General features: G+C 48.7%; 3 protein-coding genes across 11 annotated transcripts in view; 2 read left to right on the forward strand and 1 right to left on the reverse strand.

Annotated features, from left to right (window-relative positions):
- The window catches only part of WDR48 (WD repeat domain 48), a 47,144-nt gene extending 40,126 nt beyond the window's left edge, over window positions 1–7,018 (forward strand). The window contains exons 17-19 of one of the 2 annotated variants that reach the window (XM_010371508.2): window positions 1,961–2,037; window positions 4,214–4,406; window positions 4,993–7,018. In XM_010371508.2, the coding sequence (XP_010369810.2) occupies window positions 1,961–2,037; window positions 4,214–4,406; window positions 4,993–5,088 (366 nt within the window). In that variant the 3' untranslated portion in view covers window positions 5,089–7,018. The remainder of the gene's footprint in view (window positions 1–1,960; window positions 2,038–4,213; window positions 4,407–4,992) is intronic. The other variant, XM_030934972.1, reaches the window with a different exon arrangement.
- On the reverse strand, window positions 7,012–17,744 carry GORASP1 (golgi reassembly stacking protein 1). Of its 3 annotated transcripts, none has more exons than XM_010371505.2 (9): window positions 17,555–17,744; window positions 14,103–14,183; window positions 13,317–13,520; window positions 11,648–11,734; window positions 11,379–11,509; window positions 10,937–11,135; window positions 9,994–10,144; window positions 9,380–9,532; window positions 7,012–9,128 (listed from the first exon to the last, which is right to left on the reverse strand). In XM_010371505.2, the coding sequence occupies exons 1-9, from the start codon at window positions 17,636–17,638 to the stop codon at window positions 8,875–8,877; spliced, it is 1,344 nt and encodes a 447-aa protein (XP_010369807.2). In that variant the 5' UTR covers window positions 17,639–17,744; the 3' UTR covers window positions 7,012–8,874. The 3 variants fall into 3 exon arrangements, with proteins under 3 accessions (XP_010369807.2, XP_030790859.1, XP_030790855.1); XM_030934999.1 differs by having other exon boundaries at window positions 13,317–13,590; window positions 17,555–17,703; XM_030934995.1 differs by lacking the exon at window positions 9,380–9,532.
- Window positions 17,745–17,755: 11 nt separating this feature from the next.
- The window catches only part of TTC21A (tetratricopeptide repeat domain 21A), a 31,413-nt gene continuing 21,984 nt past the window's right edge, over window positions 17,756–27,184 (forward strand). For 5 of the 6 annotated variants that reach the window (XR_004058615.1, XM_030934949.1, XM_030934955.1 and 2 more), the window contains exons 1-6: window positions 17,756–17,939; window positions 19,158–19,287; window positions 20,113–20,223; window positions 20,927–21,093; window positions 22,535–22,657; window positions 24,638–24,795. Coding sequence is in view for 5 of the 6 variants with exons in the window: in XM_030934949.1 (XP_030790809.1) it covers window positions 17,913–17,939; window positions 19,158–19,287; window positions 20,113–20,223; window positions 20,927–21,093; window positions 22,535–22,657; window positions 24,638–24,795 (716 nt within the window). In the remaining variant the exon portion in view is untranslated. Of the gene's footprint in view, window positions 17,940–19,157; window positions 19,288–20,112; window positions 20,224–20,926; window positions 21,094–22,534; window positions 22,725–24,637; window positions 24,796–27,184 lie in introns of those variants that run through there. The other variant, XM_030934963.1, reaches the window with a different exon arrangement.

Consider the following 27,184-nt stretch of genomic DNA (forward strand, 5'->3'; position numbering starts at 1 on the left):
CTTCAGTACTTTTTTCTTTCTATACAAGCATATATTTGTGTACATAGATGTGTCTACAGTTCATTTTGTTTTGCACAAAATCTCTTATACATACTGTTCTGCAACTTTTTTTCACCTAAAAAAATGTATCTTGGACATCTTTTCATGTCTGTACATGCGAATCATTCCTTTTTAATGACTGTGTTAAGATTCTACTGTATAAGTGTACCATAATTTATTTAATCAGTCCCCTATTAATGGACATTTAGGTTGTTTCCAATGTTTTCTATTACAAACAGTGCTGCAGTGAACATCCTTGTACATATATCTTTGTGTACTTTTTAGGATAAATTCCTAGAAGTGGAATTGCTGGATCCAAGGGTATGCACATTTTAAATTTTGATAGATACTGCCAAATTGCCCTCACAAAGGCTGTACTAGTTTACATTCTCACCAACAGTGTATGAGTGCCCATTTCCCCACACCTGCACCAACACTGGATACTTTTAATCTTTGCTAAAAAATAGGCAAACGGTATCTCATTATTTTTATGTGGATTAAAAACAAATTAATAGGTTAAGCATCTTTTCATATTGGCCATTTGTTTTTCTTCTGTGAATTACCTGTTTGTATTCTTTATCTATTTTTCTATTGGGTCATTTTTCTTACTGATTTGTGGGGTGGTTCTTTATATTGAATATTTACCCTTTAACTATTATCTGTGTCTCTCAATTAAATTTTCACTTCGTTCCTGCTGTCTTTTGCCAGGTGAAAAGTTTTACTTTTTATATAATCAAATTGATCCTTGATGGCTCTCAGTTTCATGTCTTGTTTAGGTATTTCCTACTCCAAAGTAACACAGATACTCTCCTATATTCTCTTCTAGTTCTTTTATGATACTTATGTCTAGCTCTCTAATCTATTAGAATTTATTCTTCTGTTTGGTGTGAAGTAGGATTCTGATTTTTTCCAAATGGACAGCTAGTGTGCTAGCACAATTTATTGAAAATCTGTCCTTTTTCTGCTAATCTGGAATGCTGTGTTTATCATGTACTAAATTTCTGTATACACATGGGTCTGTTTCTAGACTGTCTTATGTATTGTGGATGTATTTCATATCTTTCTAAAGCCGTATGAAAAGGAATTTAATCTTTAGAACCTTCAGAAACTTTATTTTCTGTCCCGGATATACCCCTAAGACTTAAAGCCAATGTGACACCTGATGGATATTCCATGGTCTTCTCTATGCCCGAGCACCCCATAAGCCACTAATTTCTTTGAGTGTGAAACTCACCTGGGACACATTGCTGACTTTAGGCCTGTGGCTTATTCCTGAGAGGAGACATCCAGACAGGATGTGACGTGGAGGCTCGGAGGGGATTAATACCCTGAGAAAAGATGACCACGTAATTTTATCTTTCATCTAAGAATGTGGTTTACTTCATGGTAGACATCTGGGTTCTTGGCTGAAGTTTCCATTCTTTCTTAACACCTCAGACCTCACTCTGATGTCAGAGGGAAAGAAAATGGGAGGACTTTGGCCTTTTCAGTTGGATGATGGGCCTCACCAGCACAGAATATGTGGCTTTGCTCAAAGGTGAATGCTGTGGGTATCTCTCAAGACACTTAAGTTTTTGTTTGGGCCTTTAGGTATCAGCCCCAATATTTAAATGTAGAATTGAGATTTTGGTTTGTATGGCTTAAAAAATTAAAATAAAGTTTGTTTCTCTCTAATACCTTGTACTGTTATCTAAGAAGAGCCATGCTACAATTTCATATTGCCACTAATGTTACATATATTTTTCTGATGAATTTTCTCGAAGGCTGACTTCGGTAATTTGATAGCTCACTATACATTTCATAGAAAATCACTTTTAATTGTAAGATAATTATTACTTGCAAGTCATGTTTTCCTATTAACATTATTTTCATTTATCAACTAATAGAAACTATTATACCTTTTTAACTTTTACTGTTTCAGAAAAATATGCCCAAATTCAACAAAATTCCTTTCTACCTCCAACCTCATGCATCTTCAGGAGCAAAAACCTTAAAAAAGTAAGTAAATATATGGTTTATTGATCTAATTAACTACTGGAGAGAATTCCTTTTCCTTCCTTTTATAGCAAAGGAAGCAGATACCAGATCTAAGGCTGATTTTATAATATTCATAGTTTATACAATTAAACCACTTACTAGGTACCAACTTTGGCTGACCACAGGTGTTCAAAAATAAATAAGGCCAGGCACAGTGGCTGACACCCATAATCCCAGCACTTTGGGAGGGTGAGGTGGGAGGATTAATTGAGGCCAGGAGTTTGAGACCAGTCTGAGCAACATAGTGAGACCCCCCCTCACTACAAAAGATTTAAGTAAAAAAATTAGCTGGGCATGGTAGCATACACTTGTAGTCCAAGCTAGCCAGGAAGCTAAGGCAGGAGGATCGTCAGAAGTTTGAGGCTGCAGTGAGCTAAGATCATGCTACTGCACTCCAGCTTGGGCAACAGAGAGAGACCTTGTCTCTAAGAAAAAAATGATAAATAAAACATGCATTTTGTCTGTTGCCTTAATTCACAGTTTAGGACCCAACCTGTATATAATAGTTGCTTTTATGGATACTTAAGGAATAATGAGAGTGGGAGAAAGAAATGAGCTTGTGGCTGGAGCTTCCCAGAAAGGCTTCTTGAAGGACATGGAATTTGAGTTGGACATGTAATGATTGGTAGAACTTCAAAAGATAGATATTCCAAGTCCAAGACACAGTGTGATCAGGGATGTAGAAGTGGGAGCATGCATAAGATAGTGGAAGGTAGTGGGAGCATGCATAAGATAGTGGAAGGTAGTGTGAGGAGCCATGCATCTGCAGCATGGGATGGAGGCACAGCAGGAAGATATTAGGAAGTAAATTGGAAAGGCTATTAAAGGTTTTGTTGATGTTGGATTTGAATGCCAAGCCATAGAGCATGCAGTGACTAAACACCAGAAACTTTTGAGCCAATGTGGGATATGGTCCAGGGAGACCCAAGAACTTTAGTAGTGTAGTAATGGGATGCTAAACTATGAAAAATATGTATATTCTAGCAAATAAAATCAAAAAAATTTGTAAGCCTCTTTGTTACAGAGATTTCCAAACTTATATAGAAAGAAACTAGTGAGCCCCCATTGTCCAGATAGCTTCAGTAATTAATACCTTGCTAAACATTTTGCTTCACCTATACCTCTACCTGCCCTCCCACCCACCTCCCTCCACACATACACACACACACACACACACAATTACTTTAAAGTGAGTCTTAGACATCACTTCAGATAGATTTAACAACTGCAGTTCAAATGGTTTTCAGAGCGTAAGCCTTAGTTTTTTGGTGTAATAGTTATTGACTGTTATCAGAGATACAGAGGTAGGGTGTTGATGAGTCTAGTTTGGGACATAGAGAGTTTGAAGTGCCTGTAGGACATCCAACTGAAGATACCCAACCAGCTGTTGGGTTTGTGGTTTAGAACAGAAGTTTGAGACTCAAAGTCTAGACTCAGGCATTGTCTACCCACAGGTGCTAGTTGAAGGCATGGCAGTGGGGAGGAAAGCCCAGGGAAAACTGAGCAGTGTCAGACCCTAGTAAGCATTGGGAGCTGCCTGCCTTTCCAGAATTATTTAGTTTGCCCAGGCTCTGGGAAAGTATTCAAGGGAATAAAACCCAGAAGGCTACTATGTATATATATGTAAGTGTCTTTGTTTGTTTGTTTTTCTGAGATGGAGTCTCACTCTGTTGCCCAGGCTAGAGTGCAGTGGCATGATCTTGGCTCACTGCAGCCTCTGCCTCCTGAGTAGCTGGAATTACAGGCGTGCACCATGCCCAGCTAATTTTTTGTATTTTAGTAGAGACAGGGTTTCACCATGTTGGTTAGCCAGGCTGGTCTTGAACTCCTGATCTGAAGTGATTCACCTGCCTTGGCCTCCCAAAGTGCTGGGATTATAGGCATGAGCCACCACGCCTGGCCTGTATATGTAAGTTTTAAGAACATGTATTAATCTCATTTAGTTGTACATAAACTGTGTCTTAGAAGGACACTGTAGAAAATCTTTCGGCAGCTCTAAAAATGAATTAAGGTAATGACCAAAAACATTTATTGGTTTTTCATCTTTATAAAATGTTTGCATCAAAGAAAAATAATGTGGAATAAATAATATCTAGTGATTTCCCTGATGTCACAATATGCCACTGCTTCTTTACAGAGACAGACTCTCCGCTAGTGACATGCTCCAAGTCCGAAAAGTTATGGAACATGTTTATGAAAAAATTATCAACTTGGATAATGAGTCTCAAACCACTAGCTCTTCTAATAATGAAAAACCAGGAGAACAGGAAAAAGAAGAGGATATTGCTTTGTTGGCAGAGGAGAAAATTGAACTTTTGTGCCAGGACCAGGTAAGTGGACTTGAGGACTACAGCCCCATTTTTTCCAGTGCTGGTGCTCATCAAGAGTTACATGCCTTTGGGCAGGGGGCTTCTACTTTTAGAGGGGCTCTAAGGAGCCCTGGGCCTCTCCCACCTAAAGCCCACCCTAAAGCTCCTCTTTACTGCTGGGGAGATTTTCAGAGAAGGGATACATAGACAAATGTGGATGTGCTGGTAGCTTTTTTTTCTGACAAGGAAAAGACACATGGTCTTCTTGATTTGCAAAGCAGCATGTGCCATGTTAGTTTATGATTTAGAGTGAAGGTATGCGGAGAAATGGCAGAACGGTTTTTTAAATCAAGATGCACTCAAAACGTATCCTTAGACAAATGGCCGAAAGATGGCCTGGTGTTTCTGGCATAATCATAAAAGATGTACATCTCACTAAGCTCAATTTCATTCCCACATGCATGGAAGCCGTGACAGCAAGAATTGGATACCAGGCATAGGGGAGGAGTGAGCAAGCTGGATCACCTGATGAGAGTCCCTGAGTTAATGATAAAGGTTTTAGATATTAGAGACTTTGAAATTTTTAAACTTAATTTTGGCTATTCAGGTTTTGGATCCAAATATGGACCTTCGGACAGTGAAACACTTCATATGGAAGAGCGGTGGAGACCTAACCCTCCATTACCGTCAGAAGTCCACGTGAAGGGTGGGCTAATGCTCCTGGGTATTCATTTACGACCTTCCTCTATGGCCCCAAGAGTAGTCCTAGGAAGCTCACTGAGCCCCAACCGGAGCAAGACTTCTAATGGCCGATTTGGTATGGACCGAGATTATCTTTCAATTGAAGTGACTAATCGAGATGTAATATAGAAACCAGTCTCTATGTGTAGATTAAGCTGTCCCCAGGGAAGCAGAATGCAAGAGCAGAAGAGCCCCAAGCAGACTATGTCTTTCGAGATGTACAGAAGACTGACAGCAGGCCAGTGCAGACTTTGCTTCCTCCTTGTTTCAAAGGACCTTATCTGTCTGTTAGCACTTGTTAGAGACACCTCGATCGGGCCACAACTGTCTGTTTCAACTTCAAACCCACACACTCTGTAGCTTTTCTAAAAGAGTACATTCCATTCATGCAATAGATATGAAGGCTTTTTCCAAGTTTGTCATATAAAAAAAACAAATTGTTTTCACCATTTAAGACAGTTATTTTTAATGGGAATTTGCTGTTGCACAATTTGAGAACCAGCCCATTTCATAATAAAAGATTAATGTTGGGCTTATTTTTAATATTGCATCTCAGATGTGTTCTTGTAGGAAGATCTGTTGCAATTCCAGGTGCTGGATCATAGCACTTGGACTGCTGGGCCAGAGTTTGCGCAGCCTGTGCCTAGTGATGCTGCACCCTCCCATGATGTCCTGGCTTTGTGGCAACCCCAGGGAGGTGCAGCCGTTTCACTCCTTCCTCCACTGTGTGCAGTTTTATTTACACAAAGCGAGCTGAGACCACGGGTTCTTGCTCTGGATGAGCAGCATGACACCATTAAAACTTAAGACCATGATGAAATTTCAGTTTCATTCAAATGTTACCTAAAATTTATGGTGTCACAGTAAAGGGAGATCATAGTGAGTTAATTTGATATTCATATCCTGGAAGTATACATATTTGTTTTTCCAAAGTTTTATATGCAGGTTTTTGTTGTACCTGTATCTAGATCTTCTTTTCACTGTTCTAACAATCTAACACTTTCATAGAATCATTTGGATCTTGTATAGAATGTAACTTATTGGGGACAAACACTTCAACTTTTGGCAGAAAATACTTTGGATTCTCCCCAAGGTCATTTGTATTCAGAGTGAATCAATGGTCCACCCCATGAAACTGTAAGACAAGCCTCCTGTATGAAGCCAGAAGCACAAGTGCCTTCAGAGGGCAGTTGATTCCAGTCCAGTTGCCTCCCTAGCTTGTGTGTGGCCTGCCTCCAGCATAGCAGGGACTAGGGAGGGAGGCAGGGAAGGTTTTTTCTTTTCTACATCTTCACAGGTTCGGCTGGGGGCAGCTGATGGGCCTAAGTCCATACCTTACTATTTAAGATATTCTGATCGCACAACTGCAGAGACTCACTGCTAGTCAGCTTCCTTTGGAAACTGGACAGGCCATTGCCACCTGCACTTTGAAGAAGTGAGCAAAGACGTGGCCACATTTCCAATAAGCTGAAATGGTCTTTCTCCCTTCCTCAGAGAGCAACCAGCTTTTTTTTTTTTAAAGTCCTTTCTATCTGTTGGATACAACAGTGCGCTTTTGGTGCACATTTTTTAGCAATAGTTGTGAATTAATGGCAAAAACAAAACAAAAAAAACCACCAAACTTATTTACCAGCCCTCAGTTGTGTTTGCACGAGGGGCCTTTGAGCAAAGAAATGGGTTTTGCTGGGTCATTGTGCCCTGTGTGCTAAGCCTTGGGTGGCTGCATTCCCCTCCTGTCATACATCTGAACCCCAGCATGATTGTATTTCTTTCCCCTCCAGTCAAACCGTAACACAGTTTCCAGAAAATTTGACAGTCCTGCAATGCCAAAAGGGTAAAAATCTGTATTTCACAGTTGTATAGAATAAAGGCTTTAGTTAAAATATTTCAAAGTGTAGTACACATTTATTTTCTTTTCTTTTCATTTGTCATTTTCTTTCATGGCAGATTACAGAGAAAGAAACCTCTGGTTTCACGTTCTCCCTGGAAATATTAGCATTGATACCCATTTTATCCTCCAACTTGTGGGGGAAGGGAAAGTAAAAGTGAGGGAGGGAAGAGCCAGAACATTTGGGTGAGGGCAACTTTGGGTCAGACTGCCAGGCGACAGAGTTAAGGGAAGCTGGCCCCAGAACAGTCCTGTGGCGATTCTGTTCTACTTCCTGCATTCCTGCAGACTTGACATTGGGCTCCCAGACGATCCAGGACACAATGCCTCACTGTTCTGCACACGTATCAGCTGCTCTGGTAGGCTTGACAAGGGTTTGCTTTAAATGAAGGGTTTGCTTCAAACTTAGGGTTTGCTGATTTGGGGCCCTCCCTCCATATAGTTGGTCTGTGCCCCCCAGAGCAGGCATTCCTTGTCCTGCACAGCTGACAGAGCTTGTGAGTTCCCTGAATGTACACCAGCATTACACATGATCCTGTAAAGGTGAGATTTTCAACTAGGCACAGGCTAGAAGACAAGACCAGAGGCAGCTTCCATAATAATTAGCAGTGTGGGAAGTGAGGGTCCAGTCAACACAGCAGAGGACTTCAGGTGATGAGGGGCCGTCCCCGGATGGAGTGCAGGGCCTAACCTAGCCTTAACCTGCAAAGGCACCTGGGGTGGGGAGAACAGCTTCCTCCCCTACAACAGGAAAGAAGAGAAGGGTCTTTACCTACTCTTAATCTATTCCTTTAATTCCCCCTTGGGGTTGGAAACTGTGTGTGAACAGACCTAGTGAGTTGACTGGCTTTGAGAAATTGCTTAGGGTATTGAACTTAAATTTGTGACTTTTATTCACTATTGAGGCTGGGTAGATGCCTTGTCTATTTAGAAAAGATCACTGTTTAAGTTTGGGAGCTAACAGGAGTTGCCACTGGGGATTCAGGTCTGTGGTATGTAGGCCCTGAGGAAGAAGAAATACGGTGGTCTGGGCACAAATGGGTCTCTGCTGAAGGGCCTAGAATTTCCAACCCACCTCCCTCCAGGAGAGGGGGGCAAGTACACTGCCTCTCTCTCCCTCCTGTGACTAGCATGGTGGCCAGCCTCAGCCAAGTGTGGCAGTGTAGCCTAGGGACAAGGACACATGACAGGGCTCAGTGATTGGGACTTGAAAGGGGGTGGTCCCAGGGCTTCAGGGTCCCTTCCAGTACAGATGGGGTGGGCTGAGCTGTGCAGGAAGAATCAAAGCAACAAGGCCAACACTGGACAGCAACCCCTTCCTTCCTCACCTCATCTTCACATTGGATTATGACCAGACCCTGCTGCCTCCTGGGCAGCCCCAGTGACCAGAGCAGGACCAAGCACTGGACCTGAGGGTACACGGCCAAAAGATGTCCTCCCACAAGGCCCATGGCCCCCTCTCACTACCCACTGAGGCCTTATGCCCTACCCAAGCAGCAAAGAATCCTTGCTCTCCTACCTCAGCTCCTATAAAACAATTTAGGGTGCTGCTCCCAGCCCTCTACTACCCCAGAAAGACTTGTTTGAAATCCCCAAAGCCAGGACTATCAGGCAGGATACATGCTGGGAGGTTACCTCTTGGACACTAGAAGTAGAGTCTGAGTGGACACAGAAGCCCCCTGCCAGCAGAAGTCCCTGCACATCACTTGGAGCTACAGCCTAGAAAGCTGAACACATAGGGCTGGGATCAGGCACAGGGCTAGGATCAGCTTGGAGCTGACCGCACAGTGCAGCCTGGGCTGCCTGCCCACATCTGGGCCTCATGAAATGTCACCAGGGGCCTTGTCACAGCCCAGGGTGTTATTCTGCGGTAGAGATCTGGGCCTGGCTGGCTAGCCCCTCAGCCTCCGTCCCAACATCTAGGCCCTCTGCGCTTGCTGGTTCCTCTTCAGCCTGAGCTTCAAGCAGCTCGGCGGACAGCCCATCTTCTGGTGAGGCTGCAGAGGTGAGACTGTCAGGAAGAGTCAGCTGAGGCAGGTGGTCCGCCTGGGCTTGGGCACCTGGGCTGTCCAGGAAGGGGACCTCAAACTCTGACCCAGACCATGTAGCCTCACCTGCAACACAGAAGATCAGGCTGAGGAGGCCTGCAAGAACCTAGGGCCATGGTGTTAGGGCCAGTAACCCCACTGACCACCCCCCACTGCCACTCCAGGTTTGATGGGGGATTGGAGATGAAGTATACAAATGCCTTGGTGTGACTGTGTCAACCCAATGGCCTGCTTCTGCCCAGCTGAAGAATTGAGGGCAGCCTTCCCAACAACCGGGGGTCCTTCCCAGAGGACTTCAGAAGGTGATGGCCACTCACCACCCCGTTCACGAGAACTGCTGCTGGAGCAGATGTCCTCTGGCCCTGAGGTTGAGACAGCTGTGGAGGTCAGTTCTGTGGAAGAGGGCAGACTGGGCCACACACTGGCATTGCTGCTGTCCAAGAGGGAAATTCCTGACACGTCCAGGAAGCCTAGGGGAGGGTGGTGCAGTTCTTTGCCAGCATCAAACCCTGACTGCTGGAAAGCAACACCCTGGGCTCAACTTGCCTAGGACATCTGGCCCAGCCTGTGAGACTGTAATCTCCTCAGACCCTGGTGATACCCCTCACCCAACCTCAAAGAGGTTCCCACACTGCCTGTTTCTGAGGAAAGAAAGGGACCTGGAGTTGGTCATCATGGGAATAGCACAGTGGCAGTGGGCCTAGACTCTGTTCTGTCTCCAATTTGCTGTGTGACCTGAAGAAGGCCACCTCTCTTCTCTGGACTACAGACTCCCCGTCTGTACACTAGATTGGATGGTATGCAACTATTAATATCTTGGTGTACATGAGATATGAGGCTCGGTTGGCAGGGCCTGGGGAAAGTTTTGACATTCCTGCCAAAGTCCAGCCCCAGGCCTGGGGCCCACTCCTCTCCAGGGTCTGCCCACTACCTGGGTCCATGACTCGCTGCACTGGAGGTGGGGGCTGAAGAGGAGTCTCCATGAAATGGGGAAGTCCATCAGGGTCTGGAGCACTCTGGCTGGGACTCCCAGGCCCAGGAAGGGGATCCTCCATGGAGGAGCCAGGTGCCTGCAGCAGGGCCTAGGGAAGAAGAAGAAATGGGTAGGGGACAATCAGGACAGTGCCTCAAGGTGAAGAATTTTGCAGTCCAATCTTGTCCCAGGAGCACTGCTCTGCCTGAAGGAAGGAAATGGCCTTAATAAGCCACCCCTTCTTATATTGGTGATAGGCAGTCAGGCCTGAGGGGCCTGGCCTGGCCTCCCCTGCAGTGTTGGCACTGAGAGGGCGCACTCTTTCCACTCAGATGAGGAATCCCAGGTGCCTACCTGGCCCCGACACATTCCCTTTGCCCCATCAATGACTCACAAGAAGACAGGGCCTTCCTTGAATTCAGGCATACCTGGAGAACATCCTTGAATACTCCCTGGCCCAGACCCCAGGCACCAGCCCAGTGCCCCAAGGTGCTCTCAGAGGACCCACTCATCAGCTGTAAAGGCAGGGCCAGCACTTCCCTGCAGACTTGGCCAGACAGCCATCCCAACTGTGGCTCTGGAGGCCCAGCTCTTTGTCCAGTTTTGCCACAACTCACAGGCACAGCAAGCACCCATCTCTGAGCCTCAGTTTCCCGCTCATGAAATGAAGATGACAACTTGTGCTTCACCTCCACCCTCACTTCTAGACCCAAGGGGCAGGAAAGCCAAAAGTGAGTTTCACTGCTCCAGGCATGGTTTGCCTGCTCCCACTGGGTCCCAGAAGTAGATGGGCCTCTCAGATCACAAAGGCCCCACAGGCCACGGGAGGGTTGCTGATGGCTCCCCAAGGGTAGCCTCTAGAGTCTTCTCTCTTCCCAGTTGATAGATTCTCCCCACATACCTCCATGTAGTCACTCTGCCTGGAACCTGTCTCCAGGGAAGGAGAGTCCTCGAGGGTGGGTCCAGGTGGTAGGGCATCATGCAGTGGGGCATCAGGTGGTGGAACACAAGGTGGTGGGGTGCCAGGTGGCTTCTTGTGGTAGCTGGGGGGCTGAGTTGGGATCCGGTGTAGATACCCGTAGCCAATGCCACATCCCAGACTGCCAAAGGCCAGAAACATTCAATTCAGTGGCTTGTCCCATGGCCCTCCCTACCTTTGCTATCCCCACCTACTACCAGCAATAAGGGGACTGAAAAGGGTACTTCTGAAACACTGGTCAGCCTCAGGATCCCTGGGACAAGGGCCCAACCCTCCTCCATCTCTACCATAGAACTCTGAGGTCCATGCCCAATGGTCAGGCCCCACCCACCTGGCCCTGCAGCCCTCCAACCCCATGAAGTACCTGCCCTCTCCACCCCAGGCTGCATTGGGAGTTACAGTCACCTCCCGGCAGGAGTCTGACTCGGAGTTATACACCATCAGCTTCAAGGGCTTCCCCTCATGAGACTCGATGAGCGTAAAGAAGTCCTCTGACTGTGAGAAACGCATAGCACCTGAGGCCTGCTTCCAGGGCTGAAGCCTCAACAAAACCAGACACTTCTCATGGACAGCGCCCTTCTCTTCACACCACATCCAGAGGGTCTAGGGAGGGGCAAGCCACGGGTTCCTCACCTCCTGGAGGATCTGGTCCGAACCAACCACATAGTCTGTGTAGGGGCGCAGGCCAGCAAGGGCAGCAGGTGAAGATGGTTCCACATCCTGGGGAAAGAACCGCAAGCCACTGGCCATGCTACTAGAGTTGTGGTTGGGGGATGGGAAAGGGCAGGGGGAACTGCCTTTTCAGGTAATGAGTGGGACACTTGTCCTCTGTCCCTAAGCAGGGCTTCAAGCCCATACTCCCTCATTTCACCCCTCCATTCCCGTACCTCCCCCAGGTCTACAGCCTGTCCAGCAGAGGGCAGTACCATGATAAGGCTCAGCACCAGGCTCTGGAAGCTGACCCTGGGCTCAACTTCTGGCTCCAGCTGCCCAGCTATATGACTGAAAACACATTATTGAACCTCTCCTAGCCTCAGTTTCCCCACAATTAAAAGCAAGATACACAGTACCTAACGATAGGGTTACTGAGAAAAATAAAGAAATATATGAAAAGAAGAAAAGCACACCTTGGCTACAGGAGGTACCCCACTACATTGCTGCTTCTGCTGCAAGCATGTGCCTAAAGACCCCTAGGGGTTGGAGGTGAGGACAATGAGCAAAACTGGGTACAAATAAGGATTCCTTTCTCCCTTGGAAAGTTTCACCACTCCCAATCTCCCTGGGAAATGCAAAGGAATTTGCATCATCAGTCCCCTTTCCCTCATGGGCAGATTAAAGAAGGCTGCAAAGGTTGAGAAACTTGGCCAGGCTCTCCTAAGAAGTCAGTGAGAAAAATAAGTGGCTAGAAAACAAACCAGCCAACTTCTAGTTCAGAGCATCCCCTTCCACCAGGCTACAGGACTGAGCAGTCAAGAACTTAGATACCATCAATGAGCACAGGTGTTGGGGGTGCACGTGTGTCTGTGGACAGACTAACATCTACGACAGCTTGGTCACTGAGGTTCGTTAAGATATCGATTAATCATGTAACAATATACCAGAAAAAAACAGTATATTTACAGTCACGTTGCTTATTGACAGAGATACATTCTGAGAAATGCATTGTTGATTTCATTGCTGTGCAAACATAATACAGTGAACTTAACCTACACATAGCCTATTACACACCTAGAGTATATGGTGTGGCCTATTGCTCCTAGGCTACAAACCTGCACAGCATGTTATTGTAGTGAGTACTGTAGACAGCTGTAACACAAGTATCTGTGTGGCTAAACATTCAGGCATAGAACAAGTACAGTAAAAATATGATATTATAATCTTATGGAATCAATATTGTATATGCAGTCCGTGGTTGACTGAAACGTTGTCATGCAACACATGGCCGCACACACACACACAGAGGGACACAAAATAATAAAAGCAGCAGCATTCCAGCAGTCCAACCACCATGCCAGTAGATGGTATTTCTGCCTTTCAAATTAAGTAACCTAGGTATAGAAGGTAAGAAAGTGCTCAGAGTCATGGCTAACTGGAAGCAAGGTACATTGTTCAGGTAGTAATGAGCTGCCCTCTCTGGGACACTGGAATGAGACCACATCCTGCCCTCTGTCTTCCCTGACCACTGCTCCAAGGCTCCCGCCCCACTCCTGCATGTCCCACCCTCACACCCCGCCCACATCCAGACCTGCCCCAGTAAACTCATCCTTCCGACACACCCTGCCCTACCATACCCCACACTCACCAGCACATGCCAGACCTGCTCACTGGCCCTGCGGAAGCTGCAGAAGCGCACGCTGGCACCCAGTAGGCCCTGGCCGCCCCACATGTTGCTGGGCACCACCTCCACCTCGCGCACCCTCATGGTCTTCATATTGAACACCTCCAGCTTCACGGGCTTCTCCACATTGGCTTTCAGTAGTGCCTTCAGTGTGTCATTCTCCTTGTTCTGTGGGGGCAGTGGGGCTGACTCCAAGGCCACCCCATGCCCAGGCTAGGACCCTCAGACAAGTCTGGGCCTGAGATGGGGCAAGGGCCTTAGTGGGCAGCAGCCCCCAGCAGGGTCACTGTGGGGATGGGCCAAGGTAGTGGATGGGCCAGGTTCACAGACCAGGGTTAAGCCTGTAGCCACTGACACCCCCACCTCCCCCAAGCACTGCCAAATCTTCCTCAGCCTGCCAGAAAAAGCAAGCAAAAAGCCTCTGGGATCCACAGCATTCCAGTGCTGCCCCACTCTGAGCTGCCCCTTGGCCAGGGCCCTCATATCCCTCACGCCCAGGAGGCAGGCCCCTTGGGCCTGTGGCCACCTCCAAGAGGCCATCTGTCCTCTGTCCACCCCAAGAGCTCAGAAGCTGAGCACTGGGCAGGGCCCCAGTCAGGCTCTAAGTACAACCCTGGCAGAAGGGGAGACAGGGCTGGGACTCCTTTTAGAAAAAAAGGGAGGGAAGGGTAGACTGGGGCCTGTGGGACAGATGGAGACACACAAACACACACAAGCAAGCAAAGCAGAGGCAGGGTTGGGGAACCTCACCAGCCTCGAGTGCCCAATGGTGATGATGAAGTCAAAATAGGGCTCCAGGCCCGCCTGCTGGGCTGGGGAGTTCTCCTGCACCTGTCCCACAGCAAAGACCACAGTCACTGCGCCAACCCTGGGACTCTCCAAGTAGCCCTCTCCCCCATTTCAGGAACCATCAGCACTCCCGTGTGCCAGCCAGAACACATGCCTGGCGTGAACTGTTCTGGGCATTCTGAAGATTCACTCCATGGTCTCTTGCTACCTTCCTGAGCAAAAATTTTCCTCTTAGGAAAATGGCTCCTTCCTGATTATGATCCACAGATGCTTTCAGAAATGGCTCATAGCCCAGGACATCGTTAGGAGCTCCCAGGAGGCAATATGGAGACAGGCTGGCCCAGGCCTGTGGGTATGTTGCTCTAGAGGGCTGGGCTAGGGTTGGCTGGAAAGCCAAAAGGGTTTACCAGAAAGGTTTAGACTGGACAAGGGAGGGTCCTGATGTGCAGTGGAAGTGGGCAGGCCTCAGGAGGGGTATACCCAGGGCTGTGCCCAGAAAGAGGAGTGGGAAAGGCAGCTTGCAGCCAGATCCCAGGGGTCCCCAGCCTCTGGGTTGGGAGACCCAGGCTCAGTTCAGCAGGTAATGAAAGCCACTGGCAGAGGAGCAGACCCCAGGGGTAGAACTGGGCCTGAGCCAGGGAGCCCAGTGAGTGGGCAGTGCCAATCCCCACACCCTGGCTCTGGACTGAGGAGCCTCCCACTGGCTCAGCTACCCTACCAGCCTCATAGTGTAGCCTCCATGCCTGTGCAGGACACCTCCTCCAGGAAGCATTCCCAGTCCCAGGGTGCTCCCTGCCCCTCCCTGAACTCCCCAGCTCACTGCTGTCTCCAAAAGCACAACCACCAGGCCTTGCAGGCTGCAGCAGAAATCCATCCCAAAAGCCCCATTTACAGAGCCTGGCTTAAACAATGCAGGCTTTGTCCCAAGGCCCTAGACCCGAAGATGGACCCACACCCTCAGGCCTTTGGCTATGGGCATTTGATGACCTGTTGGTGTAGACACCAGCCAGACCCAGCCCAGAGGGCACAGGACTTAGGCTCTTGCTGCCTCCTCATGGGAAAGGCCCTATGGCTCCTGCTACACACCAGCCCCTCCAGTTTTGGATTCCCCAACCTGAAGGACAGCTCATGAAGACTAGGCTGAGAACAAATCGCTGAGATTAAGGCCAGTTTGCTCCTGAAATTAGGACTCCCTTCTGGCAGCATCACCAACTGGGCCCCTCATCACCTCCAGAAGCTGCCATGGCTTCCAAAAGGAGTGAGTGCGGCCCAGAAATCAGATCTGGCCCTACTTGGCCTGGCCCAGTAGGCAAGCTGCTCCCAGGAGCACCACCTCACCTGCTTTATGTATCATTTAACTTTTTTAATAACCTCAAATGACAGATGAGACCAAGTACTCAGTAATTCAGTAATTTGACCCCAGGAAATCCAACCCAGAGCCCTCCCCCAACCACTGCCCTCTCCTAACAGCTGTTTCCTGGTGAATCTGCCACTACTATAAGCTCACTGAGGGCAGCGACTTCTCCAAAGTGTTAGGCACACAGCGAGGTGCCAATATTTCTACAATGCAGCACAGCTGTTCTTCAATGTTGTTAAATGTAAGTAGGTCATGTCACTCCTCCACTTAAAACCTCCTGATGGTTCTACATCTCAGAATACAATCTTAAATCTTCAGGACAACAGGCAAGGTCCTACATGGTCTGCTCTGGTCTCCTCCTCACACTGGTCACACCACCCAAGCACACCAGCATCACCTGGCATTTCCTCAAACACACAAGCACAACATACCTCGGGGACTCTGCACAAGCTGGTCCTTCTGCCTGGAATACTACTATTCCCCTAAATATCTGTATTGTCCACTCTTTACTTCCTTCAGAAGCATCTGTTCTAATGTGACTTGAGAAGAGGCCGTTCCTGACCACTCTATCAATAATAGCACCCACTCACCATTCTGTATCCCCTTAACCTGCTTTATTTTTATCACTAGTAATTACCACCTACCATGTATTTTTTTCATTTCCCTTCTTTCCCTACCAGCATTCCAAATGTCAGTTCCAGGAGAACAGGGACCATGTTTGTTCTGTTCACTGCTTTATCTCTAGAGCCTTAGAATTCTGCCTGCCAGAGTAGGAGCTCAAAACTATGTTTTTGTGACTGACAACCTCTGATCCCTGGTCCCTCTCCGATTTGTCCCTCTCCATCAGGCAGGTCCCTCCCATCTTCGAAGCTCCCATCATCGCCCTACCCCTCCTCTTGCCAATATCCTGAGTTCCTTTGCCTTTAATCAAACCTGTTGGAAGACGCTTCTGGCTGGATGCATTCCACTGTCAACACTTGCTGTTTGGAGCCTCACTGTAAGAAAGCCCATTACCAAGCACAAATCCTGTCAACTCTGGGTTCTCCAAGCCAGCCCGGTTTTCACGTTAAGAAGCTCTTCCTTTAGCCCTCTCATGTGGCTAGCTGGCAACAGACCTTACTTTCAAAACACACGAACCGACAAACTTGCCTGTCTCCACTCATCTCTGCATCCAGCTGCCTTTCACTAGGGAAAGGGGGGTGCAGGGACGCCTCTTCCCCGCAGCGCTCCGGGGTGAGAGACCCCCAGCCCCTCTCACCTACATTATAGCCCTTCCCTCTCCGCAGGCACAAATCTCCATCCGGCTGCGGCCCCTCTCCTCACCTTCACAGCGGCTGCGGCCCCTCTCCTCACCTTCACAGCCCACTCCATTCTAGGAACCCCACTCCGTCTCCACTTTCCGGAAGCCTGCTCGCCCAGACCTCCTTGTAGAGGCATCTAAAGGCTGGGACCCTCCCCAGCTGCAAACGCTCTCCTCGAGGATTCTGCAGCACTCTCCTGGCCCTCCCCTTCCCCACTATCCCGTGGCTGGTTTGCACCGGTCCTCTACACTCGGAAGCCCTTACGACCCTACGACTGGCGGGATGCGCGCCGACGGGCTCCCCTGCAGCTGCGTCCACTAGGTTACCCCGGCCCCCGGGACTGTCCTCTGCATGGCTGACTCTCTTCTCAGGCCCAGCACGGAGCGCGGACGCGGCAGGCGAGCGTAAATATGTGCTTAGTGCAAGAGTGCGTCCTGACTGGCAGTGGTGCATTCTTCACCCGGAAGGAGCGCCATTCCCGACGGCCGGACCGGGAAAACGCTCCGCTTCCGGCACTGCTGGCACTTGGTGCGGGCGCTGGGCCCGACCGCGGCCGCAGAGTGGCCAGGGTCCGGGAGTCCCGCGAGGCCGCCTCTCCCAGGCGGCTCCCACCGGGCAGGGGGCACCGCCCGCCACCCAGGCGAAAACACTCGGGCCGGGACCCGCCGCAGTCGCCAGCCAGCCGGCGACCGCAGGCCCGGGCGCGGGGTTGCGGGCGCCCTGCCAAGGTCACCGGCGCCGCGGCGGCGACTCACCCCGTGCAAGTGGAAGCCCTCGGCGCCGCCCGCGGGCTGCTCAGCGCTGACGCCCAGGCCCATGGCAGCGGCTCCGCTCGGCATCCAGGTCCACTCTCGCTGCGCCTACCCAGGCCGACCCGGCGCCACTAGCACGGACTGGCTCTCTCGGCGCTCGATTCCTGCGCCTTGTGACGTGAAGCGCTGTGTTCCTCCCACTCCAGACACTGACGCTCCTAGCAACCGGCTAGCAGCTCCGTTTCCAAGGACTGTAACGCCTTCAACCGCCCGCCGTGATAGAGTGCCCACGACCCTGCCTCGGGAATCCCGCTCCGCACCGCCCCACCAGACCCGGACTCGGAGCCGCTAGCGGCCCGACATGAACAGCAATGACTCCTCCCTTATGGTGCGTGGCCTGGGCGCTGTCCGACAGCTCCCTCGTGACTCCCCGCCTCTGACACAGCGACCTCGTGCCTTGCTACTCTCTTGCCACCCTTCGCCGTCCTCAGTTATATCAGGCGGTCCTGCCCTTTCTTGCCCCATTCTTCCTGACAAGCACATCTTCTCCGGTGGCTTCTGTGCTCCCTGAACCCCAAATTAGCATCCCCGGTTCTTGAGCTACCCCAAACCAGCGCATCTCATCACTATCATTATCCTTTCTTGTCATCATCCCTTCTTCCACCCAGCTCACTCTCGCCTGCGCCTCCCACCCCAGTTGATGGCATCACTATTTAATCTCCTAGCCTTAACTCATACCTCTTCCTTATACTCATCTTCTAATCCTGTCTTCAAGAAATGCCAGCTCCTCAATGTCTCCTGAGTTTTCTTTTTATCTTTTTATCTTCTAGCCCAGAACTGGCACCATCTCTCCCCCTGAGCGCCTGCAACAGCCTCCTTGCCATCTGGTTTCTCTACTCTGGCTCTCTTCAGCAGCAGTAGTCCCTGCTGCCACCACAGCACACACTCCCCACACGCAGAAGCAGCCAGAGTGGTTGTTGCAAAAATGTACATCTGAAAACATCCCTCGCCTTAAAACCATTCTGCTTTCTGTTACCCTTAGGATGGTGTCTGGGCTCTTTCGTATGGCCCATGAGGCTGTTTACAGTCCAACCACATCTGTTCCCAACCTAGCACCCACAAACCTTAGGGGAAGTGAAACTTAACTTTAAAATCTCAGCCCCTTTGTCAAGCTATAGTTTCCATGGGCTTAAGCTTCCTTAGCTGTGAAAGATACTGAGAGGGCCATGTACAGGATAGTGGATATGAAGCCCACAATAACTTGTAACTACAATTGGTATAATTTTTCTTATTATGTGTCCTCATTTTTCCCCCTTATTCCCTTCCTAAGACAAAGCCTGGGTTGAATTCCCCATCACAGTTGAACCAGAATCTGTTGGTAATCTCCCAAACAAACATCTCCAAACTTTTTCCTGGGAAAACTACATGGAGCTGCTCCCAGGGCTGTTAGAGGACAGGATGAGGCCTGAATGTTTCCTCTTTCTCTTCCCTTTGCAGAACTGAGGAGGAGCAGGGGATAGGGAAGGGAGCAGGTCTCATCCCATCTGGGACAGAACAGAGACAGAGAAGGGACTGGGCTAATGCAGCTATGTCTTCCTTCATACAGGCTGGGATCATTTACTATAGCCAGGAAAAGTACTTCCACCATGTGCAGCAGACTGCAGCTGTGGGCCTGGAAAAATTCAGCAATGACCCTGTGTTGAAGTTCTTTAAAGCCTATGGAGTCCTCAAAGAAGGTAAGGACTTGGCAGTGTTGGTCTTGTGACGCCAGGCACTAGCCCGGCCCTAACACTCTGGCTCCACCTGGATGCCTCCTTGTATCCTAGTTATGGTCCCATAAAAACAGTTTCATACTCAGCGGCTGGATTGCCACGGGAATCCACAGAAGCCTACATAATCCATATCTAGTTGACTTTTGAGACCTCAGAGTGCTTACTATCCCTGCTCTGCACCTCGGGTTCCCTCTCTGTAAAATGAGTGATTGGAGAGATAGCTGCATGATTCTTGAAGTAATTTCAGGCCTGGAAGCTGAGAACTGGTAATGCAGGCAAAGGAGGAGGAAGAGGTAGGTGTGAGGACAGGTGGGTATGGTACAGGTACAGGGAGAGGAGTGGGACCCATGCAGGTGCAGATGCGCTGACATTCAGAAGGTAGTCCTGGGCTGAGGACTGGCCGAATGGCCCATGGCCAATATCTGAGGACATGGAGGGATAAATGTAATCAGTGGCTCTTGAGCACTAGCTGGGAAAGCCCTGCCTGAAGTCCTTCTTCAGAACTGACGCAGCTAATAATTGCAGCCTCACACATATCCCCACAAGTACTCACAGGTACACCTTTCAAGTCCAAGATTTCCAACCTCCAACATCCTGGACCATGTTACCAGCAACTCTTTCCCAGAGCCCCAGTCTTCAGGGAGCTTGGGTCACTGGGGACCTTTCAGACCAGTTAGTCCTCTGACTCTGGGCAAAGGCAGGTAGTGCTGAACCATTGGGTCAGCTACAGAGTCTCATGTCCTCTAATCCTGGAGCTTGAGAGTATAACTATGTGGACTGTCTTTGCAGAGCACATCCAGGATGCCATCAGTGACCTGGAAAGCATCAGGCATCACCCAGACGTGTCCCTGTGCTCCACCATGGCCCTCATTTATGCTCACAAAAGATGTGAAATCATTGGTGAGTGCCACCATGCTCAGCTAGGCCTGACCCACCAGGGGAAAGAAAGCCCTGCCCCAGAGATACACAGTCCCTCAAGGGCTGCCAAAGGAGGTGTGTGCCCTGGTGGCTGTGCAGATGCTGTCAACCAGTGAGAAGTGAGTGCTGCTCCTCTCCCCTTGGAAGTCTGGGAGAAGACACCATGCCTGGATCCAGCTGAGTGGAAGCAGGCAGAGCCCATGACAGTGGAAGGGGTCCATGCTCCCGATCCCAAGAGTTGGGAAAACACCCTTCTTCTTTGCCAAGATCTTGTCAGAAAAACCAAGCTAATATATATAATTCTACCCCTAATCTCCACCCCTCAGGGAGAGGGTCCAAGAGAGACTACAGACTACTATTTCCCCACTCATAATAAGTTGTGGGCCTGAGGCTAAGGATTTTGGTTTGGTCTGCCTGCTCAGCACACTGCTGGGCACAGAGAAGAGAAGATAATCTCAGAGAGCACACCTGAGTCCAGGCCGGGGCAGCCCCTGCGGCATCTCAAGGGCAGGTACTGCTGATTTCTAGGCCTTGGACTGCACACGGTGTGCTGCATATGTTGAAGGAGATCCACAGTGTGTGAGAGAGACCCAGAGGTAGTTCCCTGGGCTCTCGGTGGCCCCTGCAGAACCAGGCAGACTTCTGCATCCTAACTCTCCCTCTTCCTTCGCTCTTGGATTTACAGACCGAGAAGCAATTCAGGAGCTTGAGTACAGCCTGAAGGAAATACGCAAGACAGTCAGTGGGACTGCCCTGTACTATGCTGGTGTCTTCCTCTGGCTCATAGGCCACCATGACAAGGCCAAAGAGTACATTGACCGCATGCTAAAGATCTCTAGAGGCTTCAGAGAGGTACTCACCACACCATGGGGACAACAGGCAAAGAAAGCAGCATCCAAACACGTAATAGCAGAGTGGCCCTTACTCCCACAAAGGGCCCTGAAACTGGGGGAGAGCCACACCCAGGCACTGACAAAACACCGGGTCTCACAGTTGCCCCAAGTATGTTGTCTCTGGGCTTAGCAGAGGTTACTCATTGGCGTTTGTCCATAGAGTCTGATTTCTAGATAGATTTTCTATGGCTTGCACCATATTCTTAAGAAATTTTTTTTTGAGACCTCACTGCAGCCTCAGCCTCCCAGGCACAAGCAATCCTCCCACCTCAGCCTCCCAGTAGCTGGGACCATAAGTGTGTGCCAGCACATCCAGCTAGTTTTTACATTTTTTGTAGAGACTGGGTCTTGCCATGTTGCCCAGGCTGCTCCAGACTTACTGGTTCTTTTGAGGACCCAGATGAGCTGGTCACACTGGGCCATTCCCTCCCTGTAGTGCTCTGCTGGAACTGAATGATGGCTCATGCGGTACAGCTCATATACTGTATATCTGCACTAATATGGAATTTGAAGCCTCAGTCTAGACCATGCCTTCTCAGCAGGGCTGATATCAATTTTCAAGGGTGTAGACATGGTCCCTGGGGGAGAGGATGAAAAAAATCTTATTCTTTATGTATAAAATACACATATATATATACAGTACACAATACACAGATATGGTATATCTGAGGCATTAACATTTCTTGCAGGGGAAGGGATTAATTAGGAAACAGTGTCTAAAGAGACTCCTTAGGATAGATAATAGAAAAAGAGAAATGGAAATATAATAGAGAAATACTGATCTAGGCCATCATGAGGGGTGCTTTAGGTCTGGGCTCTTCCAAGTCTGCTTCCCAGGCGTGGCCCTCCCCATCTGCCAAGAGAGGCTAGGTAAAGGCTAACAGGGAACCAGCGAGGTCCACGAGCTCAGAATGGCTCCTGCTCACCCACTCAGAGGGCATTCCTGGGCTTCCTGTGCAGGGCCAGGCCTTGTGCTGGCCTAAGGAGTGGAGAGATCAAGAGTGGCCCTGAGTAGGCCCCCATGTTGGCTACTGACCCCAGGGTAAACAGGCAATGACAGGATAGGTGAGTGTGCCTCAGTAAGGGTAATGGAGAGCTGTAAGGGTACAGGGAGGGAGGTCTCCTAAGCAGGGGCCTCTGAGGCTGAGTTGTAAGGAGTGGTAATGGACATCAGGTGCAGGGGTTTGGTTGGGAGTGGGAGGGGGTGCTGTCCAGGGCATTTCCAGACAAAGCAACAATGGGAGACCTGGCCGTGAGAGAGAGCCGGCTGCCCTGGGATCTGCATGGGGCTGTGCCTGGCGGGGCCTCAGGGTGTTGGGTGGCAAAGGGTGGATCATGTGCAGGCTGGGTTGAGGCTGTGCAGGACCAAGGACTTCATCTTTCATCTTGTTCTCATCCAGGCCTATGTGCTCAGAGGCTGGGTGGACCTCACCTCAGACAAGCCTCACACTGCGAAGAAAGCCATTGAGTACCTGGAACAAGGAATTCAGGACACCAAAGATGTGCTGGGGCTGATGGGAAAGGTGGGCAGTGGAAAACGGAGAGGTGGAAGTATTCCTGGCCAGGCCACTGGAACCAGAGACCCACCAGGTACCCCCAGGCCAAAAGCTCAGTCTCCAGATGCCTCATCTGGTAGATGAAGAGCAGAGGCCCAGAGAGGTTCAGCAACCAACCCAGGGTTACACAGCAGTCCAAGGTCCACTTTACTTCTCAAATTCTTCCTGGTTGATCTGAGCTTCTGTCTCATTTGCATGGGAGACCCCCAGGAGACTCTCAGGGTCACTATCTGAAGGTCTGTCCTTCCTTGACCCTCTCAGGCTTTCTCTCTGCCTCTGTGTTAGTTTCACTCAGTGCCCTTCTCCCTTTCTTCTTTTATTTTGACCTTCCCATTTCACCTCTTTCTACCTGTTAAATTCATTTAGTGTGCCATAAGAGAAGGGAGGTATATATTTTATATGTTCTGTATTTTCTGATCTTAAGTTTCTTTTTTTTCTTGTGAGCCTCGTGGAATTAATTTTTGAGAGAAAAAATGTCCTCGTATTTTCTTCTGTTTGTATATTTTTTATTATAAAAGAATATGTACTTATTTAAGAAAACAGAAGCCTAAAAAACGTCAACAGATGAACTAAAATGGCAGGCTTAGTCTTACCGCTCCAAGACAAGTGTTAGTATTTTAGGGCAACGTCTTCTAGTCTTCTTTCTATACTTGGGTCCAGGGTGTGTATTAAGTTGGCTTTCTGGGTGGCAGAAAGCAATGGAGATTATTGTGAGCCAGCTTATCACAGAGCACCCTTGGGGCCAGCACCTGTGGAAAGAGAAGGCTGGCTGTGAACAGTCACAGCAAAGGCCGCAGCCAACTCTGTGAGGAACTCTGGAGCCGGGAAGCCCCTTCAGTGAGCTCCCCATCAGTGCCTTGACACTGGAGGTGGGCTGCCCCAGGGACAGGTGTGACCTGGGACAAAGCAGCTCCCTTCAACCATGGGTGATCCCTGGAGGGAGACTCCATTGAGAGCCATCAGTCACCAACTCTCCTGCTCCCATGGTAGGGGTTGGGTCACAGTGTTGGTATATAATGTAGTTTTCACCCTAGGGCATATTGTCATTTACTTTGTTTTTCTTCATGTAATATTTTCTTTGTGTAGTATTCAAAATGTCAGTTTGAACATGGATGTAAAGCCAGTCTTCTATTGTATGGGCATAATGTGATTTACCAACCTGGTCCCCTATTATTTGGATATTGGGATTGTTTCTGGTTATGCACTTAAAGTTTTTCAGTGAACACATTTATACAAAAATCTTCATTATACAGAATAATCCTCTTGTTTTTAATGACAAGTCTCTTAATGGGGGTTACTGTAGGTCTGAGGGAAGCCCTCCTTTCAGAGTCCAATTTCAAGTCTTTTAGAAGCATTGCCCCCTGGACCTTAGGGCACCTGTGTCATGACTGTTTGAGGAGAACCTGGTGGCTGGTGTTTGCCTGCAGAGGCCATGACCGCAGCCCAGTAGGCCTTGACAGAACAACAACAAAAAAACTCCACAACCTTGCGATAGAAGTAGTTGCCAGAAAACCCTAACCGACTCAGAATTGCTAAACTGGGCATTGGCAAGCAATTTCAGTGATGAAATACAGAAAAGTGAATGGGAAATGAATGGAAAATTTATGGAACTGGAAAGTGCCCAGTGACCTCACCTCTCGCCTTCAGGGTAACCTCACATGGGCTTGCCCTATCCCAGGCCTGCTAAGTTTCCCAAGCTTGGGGCTTAGCTATGTCCCTAAAGCCCCTGTTCATCCTGTCCGAGAACCCAAGACTGTTGTAAACCTTGATATGTCACTCTTTCTCCCGGGGACTTTGAGGGGCTACTGGCCCAGCTGAGAGGACCCACAGTGCCCATGTGTCAGGTTCTGTTCCTGTTTTCATGGAGACACTGAGACAACCCCCCTCCAACAAACTCCCTTCATGGGCACTCCCTTCACAAAGGCTCTTCTGTCTGGCTCCCAACAGGCAATGTACTTCATGATGCAGCAGAACTACTCAGAGGCCCTGGAGGTGGTGAACCAGATCACTGTGACTTCAGGGAGCTTCCTGCCAGCCCTTGTCCTGAAGATGCAGCTGTTCTTAGCTCGGCAGGACTGGGAGCAGACAGTAGAAATGGGACATAGGTGAGTTACTGCCCAACTGTGCAGCTTCCTTTCTTTCCAAGACAAGGGTGCTAACACGTATGTTACCATCTTATAAGATGGTAAGACAGGAAAACAAGACGGAAAGGTAAATATCACCCATAGAGGAACTGGGAATTGTGCTATGGCCAAATTGGGATGAGGAGGAGAGGGGGGACGGGTGTACACCGCAAGCAAACGAAATACACATCATAACATGAGGCTAGGAGCTGTGGCCTATGATGGCTAAATCAAGAAATAGAGGGTAAAGGCTTATTGTTTAGAAGAGACAGGGAAGGACCCATCAAAAGAACTAAAGCAAGAGTTCCAGGGTAGAAAGCAGTGGCTGTGAAGACTGCAGGAGAATGAGACTAGAATATATTTCATTATTAAGTTTTTTTTTTAAACTATGAGTATGGTATACCTTAATAAAAACTTTAGGGGAAAAATGTCACTGGTGACTTTGAGAGAAGTGTTTTAGCAGCAGGCTGGGTACATAAACCAGAGAGCAGATTTCAGGAGTTATTGGGCGTGTAGAAACCAGACACCAAGTGTAGAGTGATCTGGAAGCATTGTGAAGAAAAATGAAAATGGCTTTTGGGAGGATATTTGATGCAAGGCTTTTGGCAAGCCAAAAAAAAAAAAAAATTGTCTCTTTAAACTCTAATGCGCACAGTGGCTCATGCCTGTAATCCCAACACTTTGGGAGGCTGTGGCAGAAGGATTGCTTGAGCCCAGAAGTTCAAGACCAGCCTGGGCAACATAGTGAGATCTTGTCTCTACAGAAAATAAAAAAATAAAATCAGCTGGGCATTGTGGTGTGCACCTGAAGTCCCAGCTACTAGGGAGGCTGAGGTGGGAGAATCACTTGAGCCCAGGAAGGTTGAAGCTGCAGTGAGCTGTGATTGTGTCACTGCACTCCAGCCTGGGTGACAGAATAAGACCCTGTCTCAAAAAATAATAATAATAAATAAAATAAAAATAAACTCTAACACTTTATTTTTATCACAATCATTCTAAAATGTATCATCTTCATTTTTTTCCCAGTAGGAGTTAATGGCCCATGAGTTATCACTATGACTTGTAACTGAATTATAGGGAAATATATAGCACAGGTCTAAAAGAAAAAAGCATATAATCAAACTTCTTTCTTCCCTTGGGAAGAATCCTAATTCCTCCGCGGATGGCTGGAACTTGAATCTTATAGAGAGGTGCTGGTGGCAAATCAAACATGTCTCTATCTTGCCCAGCCCACAGGCGCCACACACAAGCTGGTAATGTCTGTGTGGACCTCAGCTTCCCTTTCTCCCAGTGTAGACCTGGCCTTGGTAGGAGCTTGCTTTGGAGGCTAGGCCTCAGACCAGCAGCTCACCTGGAAACACCTGGCTGAAGCCATATGTGGGTGTTTGTGGCCTCCCTGGCCCGACTGTGCCCATGTGCAGGGAGACAGTGTTTGGGGCCAACAGATTGAATCCAGTGCCCCAGCGTGTTCCCTCATGGAAGCTTTCCCAATTAGTGGGATTCACGGAATTCCCTCAGATTTTTTTTTTTTTTTTTTTTTTTTTGAGATGGAGTCTTGCTCTGTCGCCCAGGCTGGAGTGCAGTGGTGCGATCTAGGCTCACTGCAAGCTCCACCTCCGGGTTCACACCGTTCTCCTGCCTCAGCCTCCTGAGTAGCTGGGACTACAGGTGCCTGCCACCTCGCCCGGCTAATTTTTTTGTATTTTTTAGTATAGATGGGGTTTCACCATGTTAGCCAGGATGGTCTCAATCTCCTGACCTCGTGATCCGCCCGCCTTGGCCTCCCAAAGTGCTGGGATTACAGGCGTGAGCCACCGCGCCCGGCCCCTCAGATTTTTAAAACTCTGCTCTATAAAGGTGTGTTTCTGTTTTCATCCCTAATATATTTTTTCTTTCTTGTTTTTCTTCATTAATATTAAAAGTTTGCCTCTCTTATTAGCCTTTTTAAAGAACCAGCTTTGAGTTTTGTAGCTCCTTTCTATTATATTCTAATAAAATAGAAATTTTATAAGTTCTATATTATATTCTTTGTGTATTCTAATTTATTAATTTCTGCCTCCCCTTTTTTTTTGGAGGGGGGAATGTCTTGCTCTGTTGCCTAGGCTTGAGTGCAGTGGCATAATCATAGTTCACTTCTGCCTCGAACCTCTGGGCTCAAGTGATCCTCCCATCTCAGCCTCTTGAGAAGCTAGGACTACAGGCAAGCACCACCATACCCAGCTATTTTTTTTTTATAAGTTTTTTTTTTTTTTTTATGTTGCCCAAGCAGCTGTCAAACTCCTGGGCCCAAACGATCTTCTTGCCTCTGCTTCCAAAAGTCCTGGGGTTATGGGTGTGAGTCACCACACCCAGCCTAATTTCTGTTCTTAAC

This window comes from Rhinopithecus roxellana, chromosome 1, assembly GCF_007565055.1.
Source record: "Rhinopithecus roxellana isolate Shanxi Qingling chromosome 1, ASM756505v1, whole genome shotgun sequence".
NCBI lineage: Eukaryota > Metazoa > Chordata > Mammalia > Primates > Cercopithecidae > Rhinopithecus > Rhinopithecus roxellana.